General features: G+C 41.0%; 2 protein-coding genes across 5 annotated transcripts in view; both read left to right on the top strand.

Moving 5' to 3' along the window:
• The window catches only part of ARID4B (AT-rich interaction domain 4B), a 140,996-nt gene extending 129,338 nt beyond the window's left edge, over window positions 1-11,658 (top strand). For 3 of the 4 annotated variants that reach the window (XM_077813427.1, XM_077813423.1, XM_077813425.1), the window contains 4 exons: window positions 1,741-1,854; window positions 3,660-3,875; window positions 6,784-6,930; window positions 9,901-11,658. In XM_077813427.1, coding sequence (XP_077669553.1) covers window positions 1,741-1,854; window positions 3,660-3,875; window positions 6,784-6,930; window positions 9,901-10,031 — 608 coding nt within the window. In that variant the 3' untranslated portion in view covers window positions 10,032-11,658. The remainder of the gene's footprint in view (window positions 1-1,740; window positions 1,855-3,659; window positions 3,876-6,783; window positions 6,931-9,900) is intronic. The other variant, XM_077813426.1, reaches the window with a different exon arrangement.
• A 7,060-nt stretch (window positions 11,659-18,718) lies between these two features.
• RBM34 (RNA binding motif protein 34) overlaps window positions 18,719-24,585 on the top strand; it is a 22,340-nt gene continuing 16,473 nt past the window's right edge. The window contains exon 1 of the mRNA XM_077813421.1: window positions 18,719-18,885. Within this exon, the coding sequence (XP_077669547.1) occupies window positions 18,809-18,885 (77 nt within the window). The 5' untranslated portion in view covers window positions 18,719-18,808. The remainder of the gene's footprint in view (window positions 18,886-24,585) is intronic.

Below are 24,585 nucleotides of genomic sequence, written 5' to 3'. Positions count from 1 at the left end.
AAAATTGACATTCCGAAGTTTTGTTTGTATTGCTTTCTGTAAAATATACAACTTAATAGTTCAAGTGTGCCATATTTTCTCCCATAGATAAGCATAGTTACTATAATATATGTAAAAATTAATAAGCTAAAGAAAACAATTACAGAGATATGAACAGGATTCTGAAATTGCAATATAATTTTTTTTTCATTTTAGCAATTTGCAACTACTTTTAGGAGCAAAATGCTTAACTGAAAGTTTTCTCAGTCCACTGCTCTCAGAGCACTGTATCCTCTTTAGTTCTGCTCTTGTTATGCTTCTTGCAAGAGAATAATTAGGATTAGAGAAAGAAATTGAGTTTTGGAGCCTGTGATAAAGTAAGTCTTTACAACCCTCTCACACTTAATAATGAGTAGGTTGAAAACTTTTCTGTTCTGCTTCCAGGTACTACGTATAAAAAACGTGTACTGTGTGAAATCCAGGATGACTCCTTTCCCTTTCAAGTTCAGTTTTGTTTTGTAGTATCAGTCACACATTATCACTTTTTATATATTCTATTCTAAGCGCCTCTCCAATTTGTATGCTTCTCCATTTGTAAAATGCAAGGTGCCCATGTTTAAAAACAGGATTGAGTGTGTGTCTGTAGTTCCTTAATTTTTGAATGATTTTGCTACACGAGCCCCTGGTATCTGTAAATCAGGCAGTTTCTGAGCCTTGTACAGTTCCCATTGCATTTTTTTTTTTAAACCAGATGTCCTAGGATATATTTCAGTTTTCCCTTCCTCTTTTAATTTTATTCCCTATAGCCATAAATACCAATAGTTCTTTCAGTTTTTAAATCTGAGAAAGAGAGAGGTGGGGAAAAGGCAAAATGAAAGGCTGTTGGTACTTCAGAATTGCCTGCTAGACTTTAAAACAGAAAATCATTCAAGCAGGTTTAATGCACTGTGGCTTCATTTTTTTCCTTGAAATTAAGCTGTAACATGCTGTCCACATCTAATTACACTGATGAAGAGTTTCTAAGTGTTTTTTTTACTATGAAAGAACAAGTGTATGGTTGACATATGTTAATGGACTTTATTCAGTGTGGTAGGATCTTACTTTATTATGGTATTGCTGGATGCTTCTGATTCACCAGCCAGAGGGATTCCTGAATTTTAGAGTTCATACTTACCCCATCTCATCTGAAAAAAACAAAAACAAAATACACCAAAAAATACACCTGATACTGTTGATTGGTGCCTTACATGTTCTGTGAATGCACTCTGATAACATTGTTGGTACTGTTGGTTTCCAGAGTTTGCAAGACTGCTTAAGGCCTTTTAAAATCTATATTATTATCAAAGAGAAGTGGAGGTCTTTTCTGATTCTTTCACTTTTAATGAATCTTGATAAATTTGCCATCTGAACAAATGCCTGTTTAATTTGGAGTACTTAAACACCAAAAGGTCCATATGTGTTAGGAAAAATTGTATTGAATCATATGACCTATTAGTTACTTGCAAACATCTAACACATTTTCTCTTTCTACTAGCAAACTGTCTGCTTCCCACGCACCCCCCATTATCACTTACCTGTGTGTACACATAAAATAATTAAATCCTGCTAATGGCCGCTGAGAAGAAAAGTCACGATTGTCTGTAAACTTATTTCTCAGAGGATCTGCCTGAGGCTTTAATATAGATAGATATGCTTTAACACCTAAAATACAAAGTTGTATAGTGTTTTCACCAAGAATTTAATGATTTGTTAAAATTGGAGTCTGTACAGGTCAAAAAAGACTTAAAGATGCTCAGGGAGGAGGCGGTTCCTCAAAAAAGCAGAAAAGAAGCCACAAAACATCAGTGGTGAACAACAAAAAGAAGAGCAAAACCAGTAAGTATAGCAACTTGGTGCAAAATGAAACCTAGACTTAGAACATCTTGTATCTGAGTGACAAGTGAAGGAAGTGTTTATATAAAGATAACATTTTAGAAAAATGTGCTAAGTAGAGAATTCATAATAAATGTTAAAATGATTAAGCTGCTTTCGCTGAGTGCAAGAGTATTTAAAATTTCTTGCTATGCTGTTTCTCTGACTGAGCCTATAAGGTGCTCAAAGCTTTCAGCTCCCATTGAATTAAGTGGGACTTGTAAGCTCGTGGCACTTTACGGGGCCTGTTTTTGTCAAAGAGGGAAGGAAAGAAAATATTTTGGGGTGTGGAAATACATACATTTTAAGGAAGGGAATAGGAACTCTATGCAAAGTGAACTTACATACTATGCAAGGTCAGTTTTCACACAATTTCACATAATTTAGAGGTCGTATTATTTACACAGTACTGCCAGTGTAATTACACAGGACCTGTATTCATCCACCTAAACTATTTGCTGCATATTGGAACACTTCACAAGTACATCTGACTTTTAAAGTAAACCAAATAAAAAATGAAGAGGTAACATCAGGATATCCTCATAAGTAGATGTTAATTAATGAATATATAGATCTTTTTCCTGCCTGCACTATGAAACTAGACAGTTGCTTTGCATTATCCTCTAATGGAGGCTACATCTTTACTGAATATACTCTGATGTTACCTGAACAATTCTGGAGGTGAAATTCACTCTTCCCTACACAAGGCCCAGGTAGTCAGTTTTTGTGCAGGACTTTCAGGGGCCAAAATTTGACTTTTATTTCTTCACACACACCCCACCACCTACCCGTTTACTTATCTTAAGGGCAGGTCATGCGTCACCTTAGATTTATATGTTCCCCCTTAGTAATTTAAAAATAACAAATAAAACCAAACTGAATTCTTTATGGCTCGAGCCAGCAGGGTGGTTACAGATAATTTAATTTATTGGAGGACTGTGAACGACTCAGTAAGTGGTAAAATTAAAAACTTTATTTAATATAAAATAATTAAGCAAACAGGCATTACAATATAATCTATACTGCATTTATACTCACATTTGATGGGGAAACGATGCATTATGGGGTGATCAATACCTAAATGACGAGAATGGACATAATCCTTTCTCTAACAGTACCTTGGTGGTGGATGCGTGTGCCTAATCTAAAATTAGTATGCTACCCTTTTAATAATTAATTATAATAATACTCCTTAATTAATTAACATTAAATTTACTTTTTTTACCATAATTAAATATTTTCTACTTTTTTATTGGCTATTTAACATTGTCATCTTAATTAACATCTGCATAAATGCCATAGCAATATCTATTAATATAAATAGCATTTTCCAAAACATTAACACTGTATCTAAAACACTTATAGAAACCAGCTAGGACCAAACATATTTACAGTATGACCTGGGGTTGTGTCCTAACTTATCTTCAGCTTGCTTCTAAATTGTCTTGGTTCACTTTATTCATATTTTACCAGGCCTAGCTTGACTATTTTCAAACCTATTTTTAAGAAATAGATTTTTGGGCCTACTTACAAATCAATATTTCTGTATAAACATAAGCAAGCACCATCTCTATAGGCAACACATGGGGTTGCAAGTCAGATCCTACTGCCCACTCTGTACCTCCCTCTCTTCACCAGGGATGCATTTAACCCTTTATATACTGAAAAAAAGGTGTAACCCCTTTTCTGATATTTGGAACCAGTACTTGAGGAGTTAGTGGTTTGAATAATAAAATAAACCTATGTTGTGTATTTTTGTGTTTCTTCAGCAAACAGCAGTGATAGTGAAGAACTTTCTGCTGGTGAAAGTATGACCAAGTCTCAGCCAGCAAAATCAGTTTCCACAGGAATGAAGTCTCACCATACCAAATCACCTGCAAGAACACAATCTCCAGGAAAATGTGGGAAAAATGGAGAGAAGGAATCTGATCTCAAGGAACAGAATAATCGTTTGCCTAAAGTTTATAAATGGAGTTTTCAAATGTGTAAGTGCCTTTTTTTAAACTAGATCTAGATTGTTCTTGTAGCAAGACATAGTAAATAAAATACTAAAGTATTTTCTTTCAGAATTACTTTCAGTCCTAATGTTTCTGAATTTAGTTATCTTTCTCTAAGATTAACTTTTAATTATTTTTGGGTGAAACTTACTGTGATCAAAATGCAGAAAGCCCACCCCTGTGCACTTTCTTATATACACTTATTTTTTTACACATAGGGTTTAAAGTCATTCTTAGGTTTTTGTGCAAACTGTCCAGTACTGGTGTGAATTTCATACTTCTTATGTTTAAGTTGACTTGCGTACCCTTTTTTCCCCCCTGTGATGATCCCTCAGAAGTTTCTCAGACTTGGTAGTCAGTTAAATTTCTTTGTGTTCCATTTTACCTTAGCAAAACTGGAACCAGAACAGATTTATATCCTGTTATAGCAATAAACTTCTCCATTTTGTGTATTAGTCAGCTGTTCTTGGATAACTTCGGTGTATGTGAGGCATGAAGTTGGAGTGAATGTACTTTAATCCACATGAAAAATTCATCAATAACTGATTAATGCAGACCCTGCAGTGCCTTATTGCTACTAGAGAGCAACTTCATTTTAACTTTTTTTTTTTTTAAATAATCCTTCTTTTAGAAAACAATTTGGGAAGGGGGCAGTTAATGCAACACTATCCTTCTACTGGGGAGAAAAGGAGGGCAATAGAAAATACATGGGGAAAGGCTTCAACACCTCTTATTTAATGTAACAAACATATTTAAGACCCTTTTCCCCTCATCCTGTCCTCCATACGTCCATCTGCCCTTTCAGCAATAGTTTGTGGTCCAACAGCCATTTTCAGCTCTGTTTCTGTTGTAAACTCAGACTTTAGGTTTTTGTTGTTTTTTTTGTAAAGTGGGAACTAGAAGTGGCTGTTGGGCTACAAGCTACTGCTGAAAGCGTAGCGGGGCTTAAGGGGGATAGGAGAAGAGGGCAGTTTAAAATTGTACTCGCTCCCTTCTGACTTTTCTGCCAATCCTCTCCTTCCCTTATGTTCCTAAAAAATAGAGCTGGGAAATCAGGAGCCTTTAAATCAGCTTCCAATTCAGGTTCCTCAGGCTTCATGTCTTCAATTTTATAGAAAGGCACTGCTTTCTTGCACTCCCCGAAGTGGCTGTCAAGACTTTTCTCTTCTTGGTGATGAGGTCTCATTTGTATACCTTTGCATGGCTTTTACGTCCATTTCAGGAGCTCCACTGGTCAAGTTAGAATGTCACCTTGGACAATTCAGAGCCAGGTGTTACGGCTTTGATTTTAAAAGTCCAGATAATTAGGTCTTGGTCATAAAACCGTCCATGATCCTCTCTTCTCCCCCAAGCACACATGCATGAATAAAAAGGAGCAGAGAATTTACCTGCACACAGGGAATTCTTCACTTGCCATCTTCAGTCATTTTAAGGACCAGAGAATCTGATGCTAAACCCTTGGAGCCCAATCCTAAATCTGTGAGTAAAGCTTGAGAGTAAAGAAACTTTGCTTGCTGAAACTGTGAAGAAATTTGAGAGGACAGAATCTCAGGAAAAGGAAAATCTGTTGCAACTTTGTGTTTGTATAGTGCCGAGCACAATGGGACCCCATTCTTGGTTGGTCCTTGGGCACTACTGTAAGAAACATAATTAAAAATAATTCCTTCGTCACACCAGGGTCACATTCCACTTCTGCTGCTGATGGGAGAATAGCCGGCATAGCTTTCTGTTTTCCTTCAGAAGTTTGTAACTATGTGGCTCTGTGCTGTGCTTTCATCCACCTGTCATGCCCCTGCTCTACCCAAACCCCACTCAGTAATCCGCTCAAATGAGATGTGCAGATTTCCCACACAGCTCCCATAAGGGTTCTTTTTTTATTCCCTTCTTCCCTACCCTCCTGCACATCAGACACAGGGTCAGATCTGTTCTTTTTTGCATCTCTCAGGTGGCACAAAGGAGTTGAATTTTAACCATATCTGGTCACCTGTGAATTTCCCTACAGAGGGGAACTCTCAGTGAGAGTAAAACCATCAGAGCCAGTGCCTGTTCCTACTAACATCCCAGGATAAAATGCCAGGGGAAGAAGAGGCATATTGGGAGTAGATAGGGAAGGAGGAAGAGCTCTGTTATGCTACACTGATCCTCAGTTATTGTACGGTCCCTCACTTAGAGCAGCCCCCTAGTATGTTCTAATTCACATTGGAGCGAGCACAGACTGTGCTACAGAATCATGAAGCCATAACTGGCTGGCTCCCTGAAGACCATGCTACCCTCTTTGTCAGAGCTCTGCTTGTCCCGAATTAAGACTCATGCCCACCTGTTTTTGACCCCATTTGTGCCCATCTAAGGATTCAGTTCTGGATATTTAATCCTGAAAATGCTTATTAATCTTCATAAACATAAAACAAAAAACCTTGTTTGTTCGTTTTTTCCCGTCTCAAAAATATTTTCCTGTCTGCCATTCGTGGTGTTTGAGGAGAAAAATCTGTATTGATAGATGTTGGCTGTGTTGTAACTATGTGGTTCCAAGATACTGTATTAGAGATATAAGATGGGTGAGATAATGTCTTTTAGTGGGCCAATTTCTGTTGGTGAAAGAGACAAGCTTTCGAGCTACACAGAGCTGAAGAAGAGCTCTGTGTAGCTCGAAAGCTTCTCTCTTTCACCAACAGTGATTGGTCCAATAAAATATATGACCTTACCCACCTTGTCTCTCTATCGTGATAGATGGCAACTAAAGTTGCTGTGGTTTTTCGCTGCTTTGTCCTCTATCTTGATACTTTTCCGATACCCTCCCCATAGGATCTGAACATCTCCCAAGAATTTACAACTAGAAAGTTTTATGGAAACTTCAGTTCTATATTAATAATTAACTGAGGTGTTATTTAACTCACAGCTGACCTGGAAAATCTGACAAGTGCAGAGCGCATAACAATCCTACAGGAAAAATTGCAAGAAATTAGGAAACACTACCTGTCCTTAAAATCTGAGGTAGCTTCCATTGACCGAAGAAGAAAGCGCTTGAAGAAAAAGGAACGGGAAAGTAAGTACTTAAGGTTAAATTCTGTCCTCTGTATGCCATGCAGTGGGATTACCCATTGTACCTGAGGAATGTGGCCCTTAGATCTCTGCCAAAAATTTCTAATGCATATACCTGTTAATTTCCAACAAGTTAAATTAAAAGTCCAAAAGAATGTTTTTCTTGGGTTGATCTTTGTAACACATGTAACATTTATGTTTCCATAAATGTTGGGTAACTCTTCATGAAAAATTGTTTTTCCAGCATACCATATAAGTACATTTGTCATTTTAATAGATGCCAACAATAGAAACCATGATACTGTAATCCAGTACACAAGTTCCTTTTGTTTCACTACTAATGCAGCCTTTATTTTTTTTAAAGAATACCGTCAGGTTAAAAAAAATATGTTTTGAAAGACAAACGTCTATCTTTGGCCCGACTCCAACAAAGCATTTAGGTAGGAGCTTAAATTTAACCACATAAGTAATCACATTGACTCTGATTACTCATGTGCTTAAAGTTAAACACTTGCTTACGTGATTTACCAGAATGGGCTGCTTTTTTCTTTTTTTAGCAATGACAGATTAGTTGGGAGTTTTTTAATTTCAGTTTTAATTATCTAATGTACTTTTCACCATTTATACTGACTTTCTTACTGTTTTGCACCTTGTTCAGCTAATGAAAACCTAATAAAATACATCTGTTTCTATTTCATATACTAGCACAGGACTGCTGTGTTTGTATTATAAAAACTGTAGGGGAACATTTCAGTGCAAAGTGGTTTTCACTGAAATTCATGAAAACATTTGTATTTAATATTAGGTTTATATAATCATTTAAAATACAAAGCCTAAATGTTTGCACTTAAACTACCTGACAATGCCACATGACACTGTTTCTAGGGATTTCAGTGTAGCCATCTGAGAAGTATGGCAAATTCATGCAATGTCCTGGGCTAGCATTCACGTTAATAGCATTTGTAAAGTTGTCAGCAAAATGTTTGTATAGATATCTAGAAATTCTTCAAGAATTCAAATAAAAATAATCCCACAAAAATACAATTCAGGTATCCAACATTTTTAGTCAACAGCACTCCATATGAAAAGAACATTTTCAGAGGGATGTATTCTGTTTTATTCTCTAAGAGGATCTACATTTTTTTGAAGATTTATAAAACTAACTTTTTCTAGTAAATGTATGCAAAATTCAATATTAATAGCTTGATTTTTTTTACGAATAAATTATAAAATATTAGCTCTCCATTAGCAAGAGTCATTACTTCATTAACTACTTTTAAAGGAACACCATCTTAAGTCACACTTCTCTCTGAAAATGTTATACATACTGTTGTTATAAATAATATATGTTATTACTGCTGAAAGATATTGGAGAGAAATAGTTTTCTCTATTCTTCATTTGTTCACTTTGTACGTTTGACAACACCATGATTATACGGGGAAACAATGAAGTCATAGAAATGTAAAGCTGGAAGCAACAGGGATAGGTTATCTTGTCCATCCCCCAGCACCGAAGGCACGACTAAGTATACCTAGGCCATCTCTGACAGGTGTTTGATTGATGTCTTTTTAAAAAATCTCCAATGATGGGGATTATATAACCTCTCCTGGTAACTTAATCCAGATCTTAACTATCCTTATATTAGGAAAAACTTTCTAACTATCTAACCTAAATGTCCCTTGCAGCAGATGATTTCTTGTTCTACCTTCAGCGGACATGGAGAACAATTGTTACAGTCCTCTTGGTACACCCCTTAACATATTTGAAGACTGTTACCAGCTGCCCCCTCAACTCTTTTTTTCTTAGGACTAAACATGTCCATTTTTTTAACCTTCCTGATAGCTCAGCTTTTCTAAACCTTTTATCATTTTTGTTGTTCCCCTCTCTCCAGTTTGGCCACATCTTTCTTAAACTGTAGCACCCAAAACTGGACGGAGTACTCCAGCTGAGGCCTCACCAGTGCCAAGTCGAGTGGGACAATTGTCTCCTGTGTCTTATATGTGACTTTCCTCTTAATACACCCAAGAATGATATTAGCCTTTTTCACAGTTTCATCATGTTCTTGGCTCATGTTCAAATTTTGATCCGCTATAACTCCCAGATCCTTTTCAGCAGTACTACTGCCCAGCCAGTTATTCCCCATTTTGTAGTTGTGCATTTGATTTTTCCTCCCTAAGTATAGTACTTTGCATTGGTCATTACTGAATTTCCTCTTGTTGATTCAAATCAGTTCTCCAATTTATCAAGGTCATTTTGAATTCTAATCCTGTCCTCCAAAGTATCACATCCCACCATGGTGTTATCTGCAGATTTTATAAGCACATTCTCCACTCCATTATCCAAGTCATTAATGAAAATATTGAATAATACCAGGCCCAGGAGAGACCCCTCTGGGACTCCACTATTTGTATCCTCCCAGTGTAACAGGAACCATTGACAGCTATTCCCTGAATATGGTTTTTCAACCAATTGTTTGCCCACCTTATAGTAATAGTAATGTATAGTAATGTAGTATAATGGACCATACAGTCAGTTTCCTTGTTTGTCTTGGTCTTTCACACAGCGACAAGAAATTGTAAAGAATTAATTATTAATAAAAAAATTTGTAGTAGTTGTTGGGGTCAGTGGATACCAACCTTCTTGTATTACAGGGTTAGAACCTTTTGTTAACCCCCCACCAATGGCATGTGACAAGAGCCACAAAATAAAATTAGCTTCTGATCTGCACTACTCTTGTTATATAACATGATGGCAAAATCACAACAATTGGCAGGGGCACTTGGGAGCGGGTGAAACTACTTTTAATTATTTTTATTATTTTAACTGGCTAGGTTTTAAGTTGATAGTGTCCCTTTAATGTTTATAATCTGCTTTGAGGTCGTCGGGTAAGAGATGCTAATGTACATGCAAAGTATTTTTTTATTTTATTTTAGTACATTTATTTAAACCTTTTTGTTTTTCTTTATGTCATAGGTGCCACTATTACATCTTCTTCTTCTTCCTCACCTTCCTCCAGTTCCATTACAGCCGCAGTTATGTTAACTTTAGCAGAACCATCTATGTCAAGTTCATCACAAAATGGGATGTCAGTTGAGTGCAGGTGACAGCAGGACTTGCCAAAGCACTTTGCACTTAATGGCTGCTGAGGGCCACTTTTTTTATACTGCACAGTGGCACAAAATTCAGACAAGCACTATTTTGTATTTAAAAATTGTTTCTTGACAAGCTAACTTTGCACTTAAGTGCACTTTTATGAAGAAAAAGTACAACAAACTGCTTTTCCTCAAGCAATAATTGTTTCCAACTTGTCTGGGAATTGTATGTCTAGTGACTCGAGGCCTTCCACTGTGGCAAATGGAGAGGCTGTTCACTGCCTGTAGAGACAGTACAGTAAGCATACAGTTGTTGGTTGGGCCTAATTGATGTGTTAAGGCTTACTGTACATGTATTCCCTGGTATTTTGTTAAAGCTGGAACATTTGATATTTTTCCATTTATTTATGAAAAATATTGAACCTATTTTCATTTGTACAAACTAATTGTTTTTTAACTTCTAAGTCACCTCATAGTGGCTTTAATTGTATAAGTCAAGCACATGTATTAAATTCAAAACCTGCAGTTAGTAGGATGTTTTGACATCAGTCCTGATAACCAAATATGAAGATTCTCTTTTAAAAAGACTGACTAATGTTTACAGGTTTGAATTAGGCTAATAGGTAACTATGGGTTTTCATAACCCATTAATTGGAATGGAACTACTGTACTTTGCCATTTTTCTATGAATCAGTATTTTTTTTAATTTTGATAAAATACATTATGACAAAAGGAAGAAAATGGCTATCAAACTGTATTAAATCTTAAACAATGTATAAAGATTGTATTTAGCCAGTTTAAAGTGTATATTTATTCATAATGGATTATAACAGTTATATTTTTGTGTTTTCTTGTAAATGTTTCTTTTCCCTTAAAACAACAGATATTTCATTTGTAATGCTTATTTTATTACGAGCTGCAACTGAGAGGACTTCAAGAAGGAGAAAGCTGTGTTAATATCGTTTGTGGTTGCTGATATGAACACTGCCACAAAAGGATAGTTGTTTTTAATACAAATAGCTAGCTGAGTGTTAGACATTCATTTTTTTTTTAAAAAATGCCTTGTACAAAATCCAGACCCAACTCAAAACTGTTTTCACATGTATTGATTTTATGTTGTATGAATCCCAAGCTCTCTCCTGTTAATTATACATCTTTGTAAGACATTTGTATATTGCGGAAGTGTTCATTCAAGCTATTTAATACCTGGCACTGTTAATACACAGTACTTTATTGTACAGATTGTTTTACTGTTTTAATTGTAGTTCTGTGTACTTATTTTGGCTGGGGGAAAAAGGGGCTGGCATGTTTTTCTTTGTTTTTTGGCAATACAACATGTAATTTCAAAAGGTTTTGTTTGTAGATGCTAGAGTGTCAGAATCCTTTACATTCGACTTTTCTAAGAAAAGCGTTTTCAGTCTTCGTAGTGTGTGCTTACGGTAACTGATTTTATTGAAAATGGTTTCAAAGTATTCAGATTTGTACAAGACTGTAAAAATTTGTTGACAAACATTGAAGGAAAAGCTTATAGAAAAAAGCTATAAAATATATATTAGGTTCTGAAGACAATGGAGAACTATGTAATATATTGTACAAATGTAAGCAAAGGCCTCTGAAATAAAATGCCATAGTTTGTGAATCCCTGATTTTGTTTCTAACAGTTTAATTAAGTAATTTTAGTGTGTTCATTTAAATGACACGCAATTGTAGAATCAGTTAAGCTAATTGTATTGGTTGTGTTGTAAGAAATAAATATATAAGGAATAATTTTGAGAAAAATATACTGGGCCAAATTCTCTTCTCAATTTGGCCAAATTCATCCTCTACAGAGCCATGCTACTGATTAATTTGGCAAATTGACATAAATGAGGTTGCATCAGTATAATTAAAGACTGGATTTGAGCCACTTTAATTCTGTTAGTTTTGAAAATGTGAAAGAAAAGATGCTTAAGGTATTTGCTGACCTCTAATATCTATTGGCCAAGTTCAGATGAGGTGAAAGCAGAACTCCAGTGAAATAACTGGAAATGCTCTTGCTTACCCTAGGTCTGAATTTGATCCTATGCATACAGACTTCACTCATCTGATTAAAATGCTATTGCATGTGCAAACTGATGTATTATCAATCAGACTTTGTTAAATAACGAATAATTAATATGCAGTTTAGCAAGGCTTGATTATTTTTATTACTAACATTCTGCCACCTGAGGCCCCGATCCTCCAAACACTTAGGCACATGCTTAACTTTAGGACCATGAGAAATCCCATTGATTTAAATGACTTAATTGACTGGTCATAGTAGTAAAGTTAAGCATGTGCCTGTGTTTCCCCATCAGTAGATGTAACTTGCATTGGTTTCATTGGGAATTGCTCCTGTGGAACTGAGGGCAAAGTTCACCCACTGGACTATGCTTCTGCATCTGCTTTTTGGACAAATAGCTTTTACTCTAATAAAACACTTACTGGATTTAGTGGAAGTCAGTCTCAGTAAGCAGGTCAGGATTCTATCCTTCCTGTATCTTTTTTGGTCTAATTACTCCTTGTTATCTTCCCCCCTAATCCATCTTCCCCAGAAATCTGATTTATCTATTTTTGGGAGCTTTCTCACTGAAGGGAATTTTTTTGCTTCTTAAAAGTGGAGAGGAAAGCTAGAAACCACACATTTTTCATTAAGGTGAATGATACTCTCACTAGCAGTAGAATAATATTGCAGGCAGCCATGCCATCAAATACAGATATTATCCCTTTCTTTACTGTATTTCTTTCCATGTGATTTAATGAATACTTTCAGTATTATAAATTGCTCTAGAGGTGCTAGAGTGAAGTTCCATTCTGAAAAGCAATTCTCTGTAAATAGTACTCTGCAGCTCAGTATCTCACGAATTCCAAGAAAAAAATGTTTTTACCTGTCAGACCTTCAAATTTCCTAGACTCTTTGAATCATTTGAGCTTTTTCCTTCTCTCATATCACAAGTAATAAAAATTCTTCAAGTGCTTGTCCATATACATTCCACTCTTGCTGGGTCTCATGCACCCCAAGCACTCAAAACTATAATCTTTTTGCCTGCAGTGTCTGTTGGGCCACACCTGTGCCTTGTGTGTCCTTGCACCCTCCCCACCCCCATCCACCCAGCCAAGAGCATAAAGGGAATAATGAGCCAACCGACCTGTAATTCCTTCTTACGCCTGTGGCTGCGAGATGGAACTGAAAGTTGTCCCCCTGTCCTTCTCACATTTGCGATTCCAAAACAAAAATGTGAGTACACAGTTACCAATTTGACATAGACTTCTACTTAGGATTTGATCTGGGCACAGTTCTTCATCTGAAACTTTTTTGCACAAAAAAAAAAAAAAAAATTGCAGATTTGGATTGACCAAAACACTTTGTGAATTTGTATAGAATTTGGCAAATTATCAGGGGGAAAAAAATTGAGATGCCAAAATGATTGATTTTTTTTAACAAAATGTTTCGATTTTGTGTGGATAGATTCTCAAGCAGACTTAGAGTGCCAGTCATAAAATCAAGGAGGAGCTCCTGCCTTATACAAATAGCCCAAGGGTTAGGGTACTCACCTGGGATGTAGGAGACCCAGATTTGAATCCCCATTCTGGAGCAGGAATTGGAACTCTGCTGTCCCAGTCCCAGGTGAGTACTCAACAACCAGGCTATACTGTCACTTTCTTACTGTGACCAAATTAATGTTTAATTATTTAAACAGCTTCAACAGGAGAGGTTCCTTCTTGGCTTTGAGATCTGTGTCTAAGTCCTCTGGTGATTCTAGCCTTTCATTTCCAAATTTCCTTTGCTTTTGTTAAATAGTGCCCAAAATCAAAATGAAACATTCTGTCCAACCCAAAACATTTTGTTAACTTACTGATTTGCCAAAAATTCCCCCCAAAAAAGTTTTTGGGTTTACCGACTGTTTTTTTTTTTATTTAAATTGCCAGCAAATCAAGTGTATCAGTTTATTTTCTAGCCAATGCATGCTGCACATGTAATTTACACATAGCTGAATTTGGTCCAGAAACTTCCATGAGAATGCTGGCTGCTGAAGGAGGGCAACATCATCCCCCGACTTGGAGACTCAGAAGAAGTAGAGAGCAGAATTTTCAATTCATCTCATGGCAAAGAGTGAATCCTTGAGTCTTTTTATTACCCAGCAGATCATGGATGTGAGAAAATTGAACAGGCAGTTCAATCCTTTTCATATCTAAAGGAAAACCAACATTCTGTAGTAAAACCCCCTATCCCCGAAAAAACACTAATGTACCAAACTTTTCTGAGTTTCCTACGGTTCTATATCCCAATATTTCCTTGAAAAGAAAGGTTTCCTCTTCATAATATGATACAATGTGACATCATAACACTATTGGCTATGTTTATTCAAAATTATATTACTCTTATAGTAGCAAACACATGACATATTTGGGCCCTTAATATTCCTATGAAGAACTAGGGCCCTAATTTTTAAAAATGAGTAAATATATTGCTTCAGTTTCTGGGTGCACTGTTTGACACCCTAAAGGGGGCTTGATTTTTGAAAACTTCTGAACAGCCCACTCTCTGAAAACCAAGCTCCTTTAAGGTGTGCCATCCTAGCCACAGAAAATTACTAAACTTTTGAAATTGTAGGCTGAGAAGCAAATTTTCTCCTCCACTGCAGCACTTTTCAGTTGGGTCCCACAACACAAGAGTTGCCTAAATCCAGCAGATCTAGTCCCTTGATCATTGCCCTTGCCTGTGGAAAACCTGGGGTGCCACAGAGCTGCAGTTGAGGCTCCTAACCAAGCTCCTCTTGGCCTCTCTAGCATGAGCATGGCCAGGGCATCCCTGGTAGCAGAAATGTCCCATTGGCAACTGGCACAAGAGACATCATCCTGAGATCAGTTCTAACTTGCAGCAAGGGCATGGAACAAAACTGACACCTGGATGGCCCCACAATCAGGAGACTGTAAAGATACCTTTAAGTCAACTGCATCCCTGTCGTTCACTTAGGCTATAGTGTATACATTACATAATCTTCCAAGAATCATCTTTTCTTCGTACTTGCTATCTATACTATATACGCAGCTGTGACAGCTTATATTTTGTATACTTTTAGATGACTGTCAAAGTCATATGCTATAGTTAGGCTTGTCTGAATTTGATTTTTTTAAAATAACGTTGACATATTATTTAAGCATTTTTTAGATTGTCAATTTAAATTTTCAATTTTGCAAAATTATGGTGGGGGAGACTGACGACAGTAGATGGTAAGATTCAAAAAGTTAAAACTTTATAACTTTAAACACAATTTGTCAACAGATCAAATATACAAAATAAATATCCTTAAACTCAAATGAATTCTCAAGCAGCATTTTTCTTACTCTGCTTATATGTAAATTTCAATTATTGATAAAAATACCTTTCATTGGTTTGTGTGTATGGCAAAATTGACATTTACTAATAAAATCTAATCCCTTCAAGCCTAAATATAGCGTAACATAGCAAGTACAGAAAATGTAGTATGTATTTGTGCAAAGGAAGTGAAGTTGGTGTATAAATGAATCCTGTGCAAGTTTGTTTCCAGGAGATGAGTTTTTGTGTTATGGTAAGCGATCTGATAGAGTATAATGTTTGTACTGGAAGATTGAGAGACAAGGATTTGTACTTACTGAATATCTGACAGTCTTGTAATGAAGAGCCTTATTAAGAGAGCAGGTTGCAACCCTCTGGTAGTGGGATCCATATCAAAAATTTATTCCGTGGGTGCCAATCATTTAAAATAAGTGTTTTGAGGACACAGGTTATTTGTAATAATGTGAATATTGTGTTTGAATTTCCAGGAATACCTGTTTTCTCACGTGTCAAACAGACGTGAATATTCAAATAAAATGATCAAAGCAAGAAATTAACATAGGTAGAAAATTAACGTAAGTAGTTGACTCTCTCCAATCAAAACATGACAGAGTAAGGGAATGGTCCCCTGGTTCTGAAGACCTTAGATCAGGGGTCGGCAACCTATGGCACACGTGCCAAAGATGGCACACAAGCCAATTTTTAATGGCACACTGCTGTCGGCCGGGGACCCCGGCAGACAGCAGCATGCCACTAAAAATCCGCCCTGGCCCAGCCTTCTCTGCCCCCCGCCCTCTCCTTGCAGGGCAGGCAAGCTTTCCCCTTCCCCCAGCCTCTTCCCCAGGCACGCTGGGTTCCTGCCCCTCCTTCTCTCCCTCCCTGTGGCCGATCAGCTGATGGCCCTTCCTACAGAGGGGGAGAGGGAAAAGCAGAGCTGCAGCAGCTCTCTGCTCCGGGGACCTTGGGGAAGGGGGTGGAATCGGCAAATCCCCTCCAGCCCCCTGCCGTGAGCCACTCAGGGCAGGAGGCTGGGAGCACCCCCACGACCCCAGCCCACACCCCCAGCTCTCTGCCCTGACCCCTGCACCCACTTCACACACTCTCTGCCCTCACCCCTGAACCCCCCAGCCCTCTGCCCTGACCCCTGCACCCCCCTCACACACACCCAGCCCTCTGCCCTGACCCCTGCACCCCCCTCACACACACCCAGCCCCGTGCCCTGACTCCGGCACCCCCCACACATACCCAGCCCCCCAGCCCTGACTCCTGCACCCCCCACATCCCCACCCTGAGCACCGAATGGGAGCTCCTGCACACACTCCCACATTCCCACCTGCACCCCTTGCACCAAATGGGAGCTGCCCAGGTAAGTGCTCCACACCCAAACCTCCTGCCCCAACCCTGAGCCCCCTCCCTCATTCTAGCTCCTGGCCAGACCCTGCACCCCAACCCCCAGCCTGCTCCTTTACCCCCAGCCCTGTTCTCAGCGCACTTCCACCCTCATCTCAGTGCAGAGAGAGGAAGAGAATGGCTAGAACCAGGAAGAAGGTAGGTACTTTATGTGGACAGGGCCGGGACCCCAGACTGGCAGCGGGGCTGAGCGGGGCCGGCAGCTGGGACCCTGGCTGGCAGGAGCTGGCGGACAGACCCCCAGACCGGCAGTGGGCTGAGCCGCTCAGCCCACTGCTGGACTGGGGTCCCGGCCGCTGGCCCCGCTCAGCCCACTGCTGGTCTGGGGTCCCGGCCGCTGGACCCGCTCAGCCCACTGCTGGTCTGGGGTCCCGGCCGCTGGCCCTGCTCAGCCCAGCAGTGGGCTGAGCCGTTCAGCCCGCTGCTGGCCCGGGGTCCTGGCCGCTGGCCCCACTCAGCCTGCTGCCAGCCTAGGTGAATGGAACCCCAGGCTGGCAGCGGGCTGAGCAGGCCAGCAGCATAAGGTTAGCATTTTAATTTAATTTCAAATGAAGCTTCTTAAACATTCTGAAAACCTTGTTTACATACAATAGTTTAGTTATATAATATATATACTTATAGCTAGAGACCTTCTAAAAAACGTTAAAATGTATTATTGGCATGCAAAACCTTAAAGTGAATAAATGAAGACTCGGCACACCACTTCTAAAAGGTTGCCAACCCCTGCCTTAGGTATTAGTGACAGGTTGCGATCTTTCCTTTTACAGTTCCTTGTTGAAGGACGCCTCATTACAATACTTTTTATTTTTGGTGTCCAGCAGGTATTTAGTTGAGAGTTGTTTTGTTCCACATGCTACCACAGGATCATCCTCCTTTACCCAGACTCCAGTCCTAGAGTCACTTTCAGGCTGAGAGAAGCGCTAGAAATACTGGAATAGATTTGTCCTAGGTCAGATAGTAATAAAACAGTGAATCGTCCCCTCAGCCTCCGGCCAGCTCGCGATTTGTTAAAGGTGCTCCTTTACCAGAGCCACACACACTCCTGCGCATTTGTCAAAGGGGGCAGAAATTTAACAAAGCCCTCAGAGCCCCAAAGAAACCACAGGTTTCAGAGTAACAGCCATGTTAGTCTGTATTCGCAAAAAGAAAAGGAGTACTTGTGGCACCTTAGAGACTAACCAATTTATTTGAGCATAAGCTTTCGTGAGCTACAGCTCACTTCATCGGATGAAGAAACCACAGCCACTAATAAGGGCAATAAAATAAACCCGCCCTGGCGCTGGGGCCAGGCCCGACGTTGCTATCGCGCCTTCAGAGGCGGAAGGAGAATGCGCCGCTGCATCTTGCCAGGAGCACATTCCCGCGTTGGGCCAGGGCAGGAGGCGCCGTCAGCCGGGCTCCCCAGCAGGCTGCTCTACCAGACAGACCCACGCGTGCCCCGCGCCGCCTCATCCGCCGGCTGCTGTGGCGCTGGACGGGCCGGGCGCTGCGCCTGAGACAGCGAGTGAGAGGCGGGTCTCCCCGCCCTGTGTCTCCGCTCAAGCGAACGGCCCCTGACGGGCGAAGCGGGGACCCTGCTCTGGTCGGGGCAGCCCACGGACGCGCCGGCGCTCCCCACGGGCAGGGGCGCGAGTCCCGCGCACTGGGCAGTGCCAGGCACCCTCCGGGCCGGTGGCCTCCGCTCCCCACGGGCAGGGGGCCGCTGGCGGGGCCTGACAGCGCCGTAGCAAGGCGTCAGGCGGGCGGACCGCACCCGCGGGGTACAAGCAGGGCCCCAGAGCAGAAAAATCCCGGGCCCCGGGGCTCAGCTTAGGGCGGGCGCTGCCTATGGGCGCGCGCGGCTCCACCCCCGGGGCGGGCCCTTTGGGAAGCGCGCTGGCTCACGCCCATAGCAGCCTCGCTTCCCCTCCCCGCTAGGGGCGCGCGAACGCTTCAGCCTGACCTACCAGCACGCCGGAAGTAACGTCATTTCGCTGGGCCTGGGTCGCGCGCTCCGCGGCTCGCTTGCCGCGGCGCTTCCCGGAGCGAGGGTCGAGTCTAAATGGAACTCCCCCCTCCCACCCAGATGAAAACTTCTCAAGCGGCGAAAGCTCCAAGGCCCGCGCCGCGCGGAGCAGGGTGAGAGCGCGCGGCCCGCACCCCTTCTCAATCACCAACCGTCGCCCGCCCCTGCCCTGCCCTGCCCCCCGGCTCCCGCGCGTGCGCTCCGTGTCCGAGGCCTCCACTAAGCAGCGAGCGGGGAGCGAGCTGGAACGGCCGCTGCTTGCCGCGGGAGCGGGGGTTCGGGTGCCCCCCGTCCCGCCTGTCCCTTGTCTGCTGCCTCCTGAGTGGGAGTGGGAGTGGGAGTGGGAGTGGGGGGGGTGGCGCGTCACCGTTCGCAGTCCCGGGGAGGAGAAATCCAGGGACCCGCCCGCTGCTCAGCCCCATGAGGGGGAGGAGAAATCCCGTCGGCAGGGGGCGTCCCGAGTCACGTCGGGGCGAGGGTGAGTCCCGCGTTGGCACGAGGAGCCGGGCACTGCGCCGCAGCGCGCCCGGCGTGAGACGCCTCCGGCCTGCGTTTTTCGTGCAGGTCTTGCTTACGTCAGCACTGCACAGGTGGTCGCTGCAGAGTCTCAGAGCCCCGGATTCCCTTTCGTGCTCCCCGCCCCCCGATAGTGTGCAGGGTGCTGTCACTCCGTAAGTCTCAAAGCCCCACTGTAACTTTGCACAACTGAAAATTGAAATTGATCTGGGAAAAAAACCTGACAACAAGCGTGTCAAATTACGTTTAAGAAAAAATCAAATGCTGCTAAGCCTAACTATAGTATATGACTTTAACTGTCATCTAAAGATATAATTTGCCAGCTGTGTATATGGGATCGATAGCAAGCACAAAGAAAAGATGGGTCTTGGAAAATTATACGGTATAGCCTACATAAGCTACAAGAATGCAGAGCTGATTTTAAAGTGCTTTTACAGCCCCCTTATTGTGGGACTACCCAAATGTCAGTCTTGTTTCATACCCTTCCTGCAAGTTAGAAGAGATCTTAGAATGCTGTCTCTTGTGGCAGTTGCCTACGGGACATTGCTGCTGCCAGGATGCTCTGGCAATGCTCCCTATGCTAGAGAGGCCAAAAGGAGTTTGGTTAGGAGCTTCTGTTGCAGCCCTATGGCACCCAAGGTTTTCCATAGTAAAGGGCCATCATTGAGTAACTAAATCCACTGGATTTAGGGATCTCTGTGCTACAAGATAAACTCTAGTGTGGATCGACTCCTTAGTATTTGCAGTGTTGTAGCTAAGGTGGGTCCCAGGATATGAGAGAAACAAAGTGGGTAAGGTAGAAAAGCTCTGCTAAGCTTGAAGATTTGTCTCTCACCAACATAACAAAAACCTTATCCTCTCTGACACATCAGTGGACATTTGTAGCTATACCAATAAGAACATAGCATAAGAATGGTCATAGTGAGACAGACCAATAGTCCATCTAGCCCAGTATCCTGGCTTCCAACAGTGGCCGATGCCAGAGTGAATAGAACATAGAATCATAGACTTTAAGGTCAGAAGACACCATTATGGTCATCTAGTCTGACCTCCTGCACAACGCAGGCCACAGAATCTCATCCACTCACTCCTGTAACAAACCCCTAACCTATGTCTGAGCTATTGAAGTCCTCAAATCGTGGTTTAAAGACTTCAAGGTGCAGAGAATCCTCCAGCAAGTGACCCATGCCCCACGCTGCAGAGGAAGGCAAAAAACCCCCAGGGCCTCTGCCAATCTGCCCTGGAGGAAAATTCCTACCCAACCTCAAATATGGCGATCAGCTAAACCCTGAGCATGTGGGCAAGACTCACCAGCCAGACACCCAGGAAAGAAATCTCTGTAGTAACTCAGATCCTACCCTGTCTAACATCCCATCACAGGCCATTGGGCATATTTACCGCTAATAGTCAAAGATCAATTAATTGCCAAAATTAGGCTGTCCCATCATACGATCTCCTCCATAAATTTATCAAGCTTAGTCTTGAAGCCAGATATGTCCTTTGCCCCCACTGCTCCCCTTGGAAGGCTGTTCCAGAACTTCATTAGAAACCTTCATCTAATTTCAAATCTAAACTTCCCAATGGCCAGGTTATATCCATTTGTTCTTGTGTCCACATTGGCACTGAGCTTAAATAATTCCTCTTCCCTCCCTGGTATTTATCCCTCTGATATGTTTATAGAGAGCAATCATATCTCCTCTCAGCCTTCTTTTGGTTCGGCTAAACAAGCCAAGCTCCTGGAGTCTCCTTTCATAAGACAGATTTGCCATTCCTCGGATCATCCTAGTAGCCCTTCTCTATACCTGTTCTAGTTTGAATTCATCCTCCTTAAACATAGGAGACCAGAACTGCACACAGTATTCCAGATGAGGTCTCACCGGTGCCTTGTATAACGGTACTAACACCTCCTTATCTCTACTGGAAATACCTCGCCTCATGCATCCCAAGACCGCATTAGCTTTTTTCACAGCCATATCACATTGGCAGCTCATAGTCATCCTGTGATCAACCAATACTCCAAGGTCCTTCTCCTCCTCTGTTACTTCCAAGAGATGCGTCCCCATCTTATAAAATTTTCTGTCATTAATCCCTAAATGCATGATCTTGCACTTTTCACTATTAAATTTCATCCTATTACTATTACTCCAGTTTACAAGGTCATCCAGATCTTCCTGTATGATATCCCGATCCTTCTCTGTATTGGCAATACCTCCCAACTTTGTGATCATCCATAAACTTTATTAGCACATTCCCACATTTTGTGCCAAGGTCAGTAATAAGATTAAATAAGATTGGTACCAAAACCAATCCCTGAGGAACTCCACTAGTAACCTCCTTCCAGTCTGACAGTTCACCTTTCAGTGTGACCCATTGTAGTCTCCCCTTCACCCAGTTCTTTATCCACCTGTCAATTTTCATGTTGATCCCATCTTTTCCAATTTAGCTAATAATTCCTCATGTGGAACCATATCAAATGCCTTACTGAAATCGAGATCAATTAGATCCACTGTGTTTCCTTTATCTAAAAAATCTGTTACCTTCTCAAAGAAGGAGATCAGGTTGGTTTGGCACAATCTACCTTTTGTAAAACCATGTTGTATTTTGTCCCAGTTACCATGGACCTCAATGTCCTTAACTACTTTCTCCTTCAAAAATTTTTCCAAGACCTTGCATACTACAGATGTCAAACTAACAGGCCTATAGTTACCCACATCACTTTTTTTTTTCTCCTTTCTTAAAACTAGGAACTACATTAGTAATTCTCCAGTCATACGGTATAGCCCCTGAGTTTACAGATTCATTAAAAATACTTGCTAATGGGCTTGCAATTTCGTGTGCCAGTTCCTTTAATATTCTTGAAGGTTATCTGGGCCCCCCCGATTTAGTCCCATTAAGCTGTTCGAGTTTGGCTTCTACCTCGGATGTAGTAATATCTATCTCCATATCCTCATTCCCATTTGTCATCCTACCATTATTTCTAACCTCCTCATTAGCCTCATTAAAGACTGAGGCAAAGTATTTGTTTAGATATTGGGCCATGCCTAGATTATCCTTAACCTCCACTCCATCCTCAGTGTTTAGCGGTCCCACTTCTTCTTTCTTTGTTTTCTCCTTATTTACATGACTATAGAACCTTTTACTATTGGTTTTAATTCCGTTTTGAAGGTCCAACTCTACATGGCTTTTGGCCTTTCTCACTTTATCCCTACATGTTCTGACCTCGATAAGGTAGCTTTCCTTGCTAATCCCTCCCGTCTTCCACACCTTGTAGGCTTTCTGCTTTTTCTTAATCAACTCTCTGAGATGCTTGCTCATCCTGCTTGGTCTACAACTCCTGCCTATGAATTTTTTCCCCTTTCTTGGGATGCAGGCTTCTGATAGTTTCTGCAACTTTGACTTGAAGTAATTCCAGGCCTCCTCTGCCTTTAGATCCATGAGTTCTTCAGGCCAACCCACTTCCCTAACTAATTGCCTTAATTTTTTAAAGTTAGCCCTTTTGAAATAAAAAACCCTAGTCGCAGATCTATTTTTGTTTATCTTTCCATTTAGTTTGAACTGAATTAGCTCATGATCACTCGAAGCAAGGTTGTCCCCTACAACCATTTCTTCTATGAGGTCCTCATTACTCACCAAAACTAAATCTAAAATGGCATCGCCTCTTGTTGGTTCAGCAACTACTTGGTGAAGGAATCCATCAGCTACCACATCCAGGAAAATCTGAGCTCTATTATTATTACCAGCACTTGTCCTCCAGTCTATATTTGGGAAGTTAAGTCTCCCATGATCACACAACTCCCATTAGTATTTATTCCATTAAAAACATTAAAGAGGTCTTTATCCATATCCCAATTGGATCCTGGCGGTCTATAGCACATCCCAAGCACTATCCCAGGGGAGGCTCTTATAGTTTTCTTCCCCAATGTAATTTTTGCCCAGATGGACTCTGTCTTATCCATTCCATCGCTTCTTGTTTCTTTACAGTCTACTTCATCATTGATATACAATGCTACTCCACCACCTTTGCCTTTATTTCGGTCTTTCCTAAACAACACATACCCTTCAAACCTGTACTCCAGTCATGACTACTATTCCGCCATGTTTCTGTTATCTCTATAATATCTGGTTTCACTTCCTGCACTAGCAGCTCTAGTTCCTCCCTTTTGTTACCTAGGCTCCTCACATTAGTGTACAAACATCTTAATTTTTGCTGTTTGGCTTCGCTCACATTCTTTATCCGACTGGGCACAGACATTCTACCACCAGTATCACCTATTAGACTGGTATCTACACTACCCTTCCTCCTTATGTCCATTCTCCTACCCACGGCTGTATCCTTTCTTACTTCGTTTTCTTCCCTCTCAGTGTTAAAATCCGGCATGGAGATTACCTGCACATCCGCCAACTATCTCCCCCAAATTCCTAGTTTAAAGGTCTCTTAATCAGTTGTGCTAGCCTCCATCCTAGAAGTCTATTTCTCTCCCTACTCAGGTGAAGTCCATCCCGAGAGAACAGTCCTCTGTCCATGAATGCTTACGGTTAGAGTGATCCATCCACTGTTGTCCAGTTGACCTTCTGGCAGTCAGAGGTTTAGGGACATCCAGAGCATGGGATTGCATCCCTGACCATCTTGGCTAATAGCTATTGATGAACCTAACTGCCATGAATTTTTCTAATTCTTTTTTAATGCAATTATACTTTTGTCCTGGGCAACATCCTCTGGCAACGAGTTCCACAGATTATCTATGCATTGTGTAAAGAAGTACTTCCTTACATTTGTTTTAAATCTGTTATTTTCATTGGTGACTTCTGGTTTTTGTATTATGTGAAGAGAGGTAAATAACACTTCCCTATTCGTTTTTTGTACACCATTCATGATTTTATAGACCTCTGTCATATCCCCCCTTAGTCATCTCATTTCTAAGATAAACAGTCTGAGTCATTTTAATCTCTTCTCATATGGAAGTTGTTCCATACCCCTAATAATTTTTGTTCCCCTTCTCTGTACTTTTTCCAGTTCTTTTATCTATTTTGAGATGGAGTAATCAGAACTACAAACAGTATTCAAGGTGTGGGATTTATATAGTGACATTATGATATTTTCTGTCTTATTATCTATCCCTTTTCTAATGGTTCCTAATTCTGTTAGGTTCTTTGGCTGCCACTGCACATTGAGCAGATGGTTTCAGACAATTATCCGCCCTGACTCCAGGATCTCTGTCTTAAGTGGGAACAGCTAATTTAGACCCCATCATTTTGTATGTATAGTTGGGATTATATTTTCCAGTGAGCATTACTTT

The sequence above is a fragment of the Eretmochelys imbricata genome, chromosome 3, assembly GCF_965152235.1.
Source record: "Eretmochelys imbricata isolate rEreImb1 chromosome 3, rEreImb1.hap1, whole genome shotgun sequence".
Lineage (NCBI taxonomy): Eukaryota > Metazoa > Chordata > Testudines > Cheloniidae > Eretmochelys > Eretmochelys imbricata.
The sequence above is the reverse complement of the archived record's forward strand: the minus strand, read 5'-3'. Positions and strand labels throughout refer to the sequence as shown.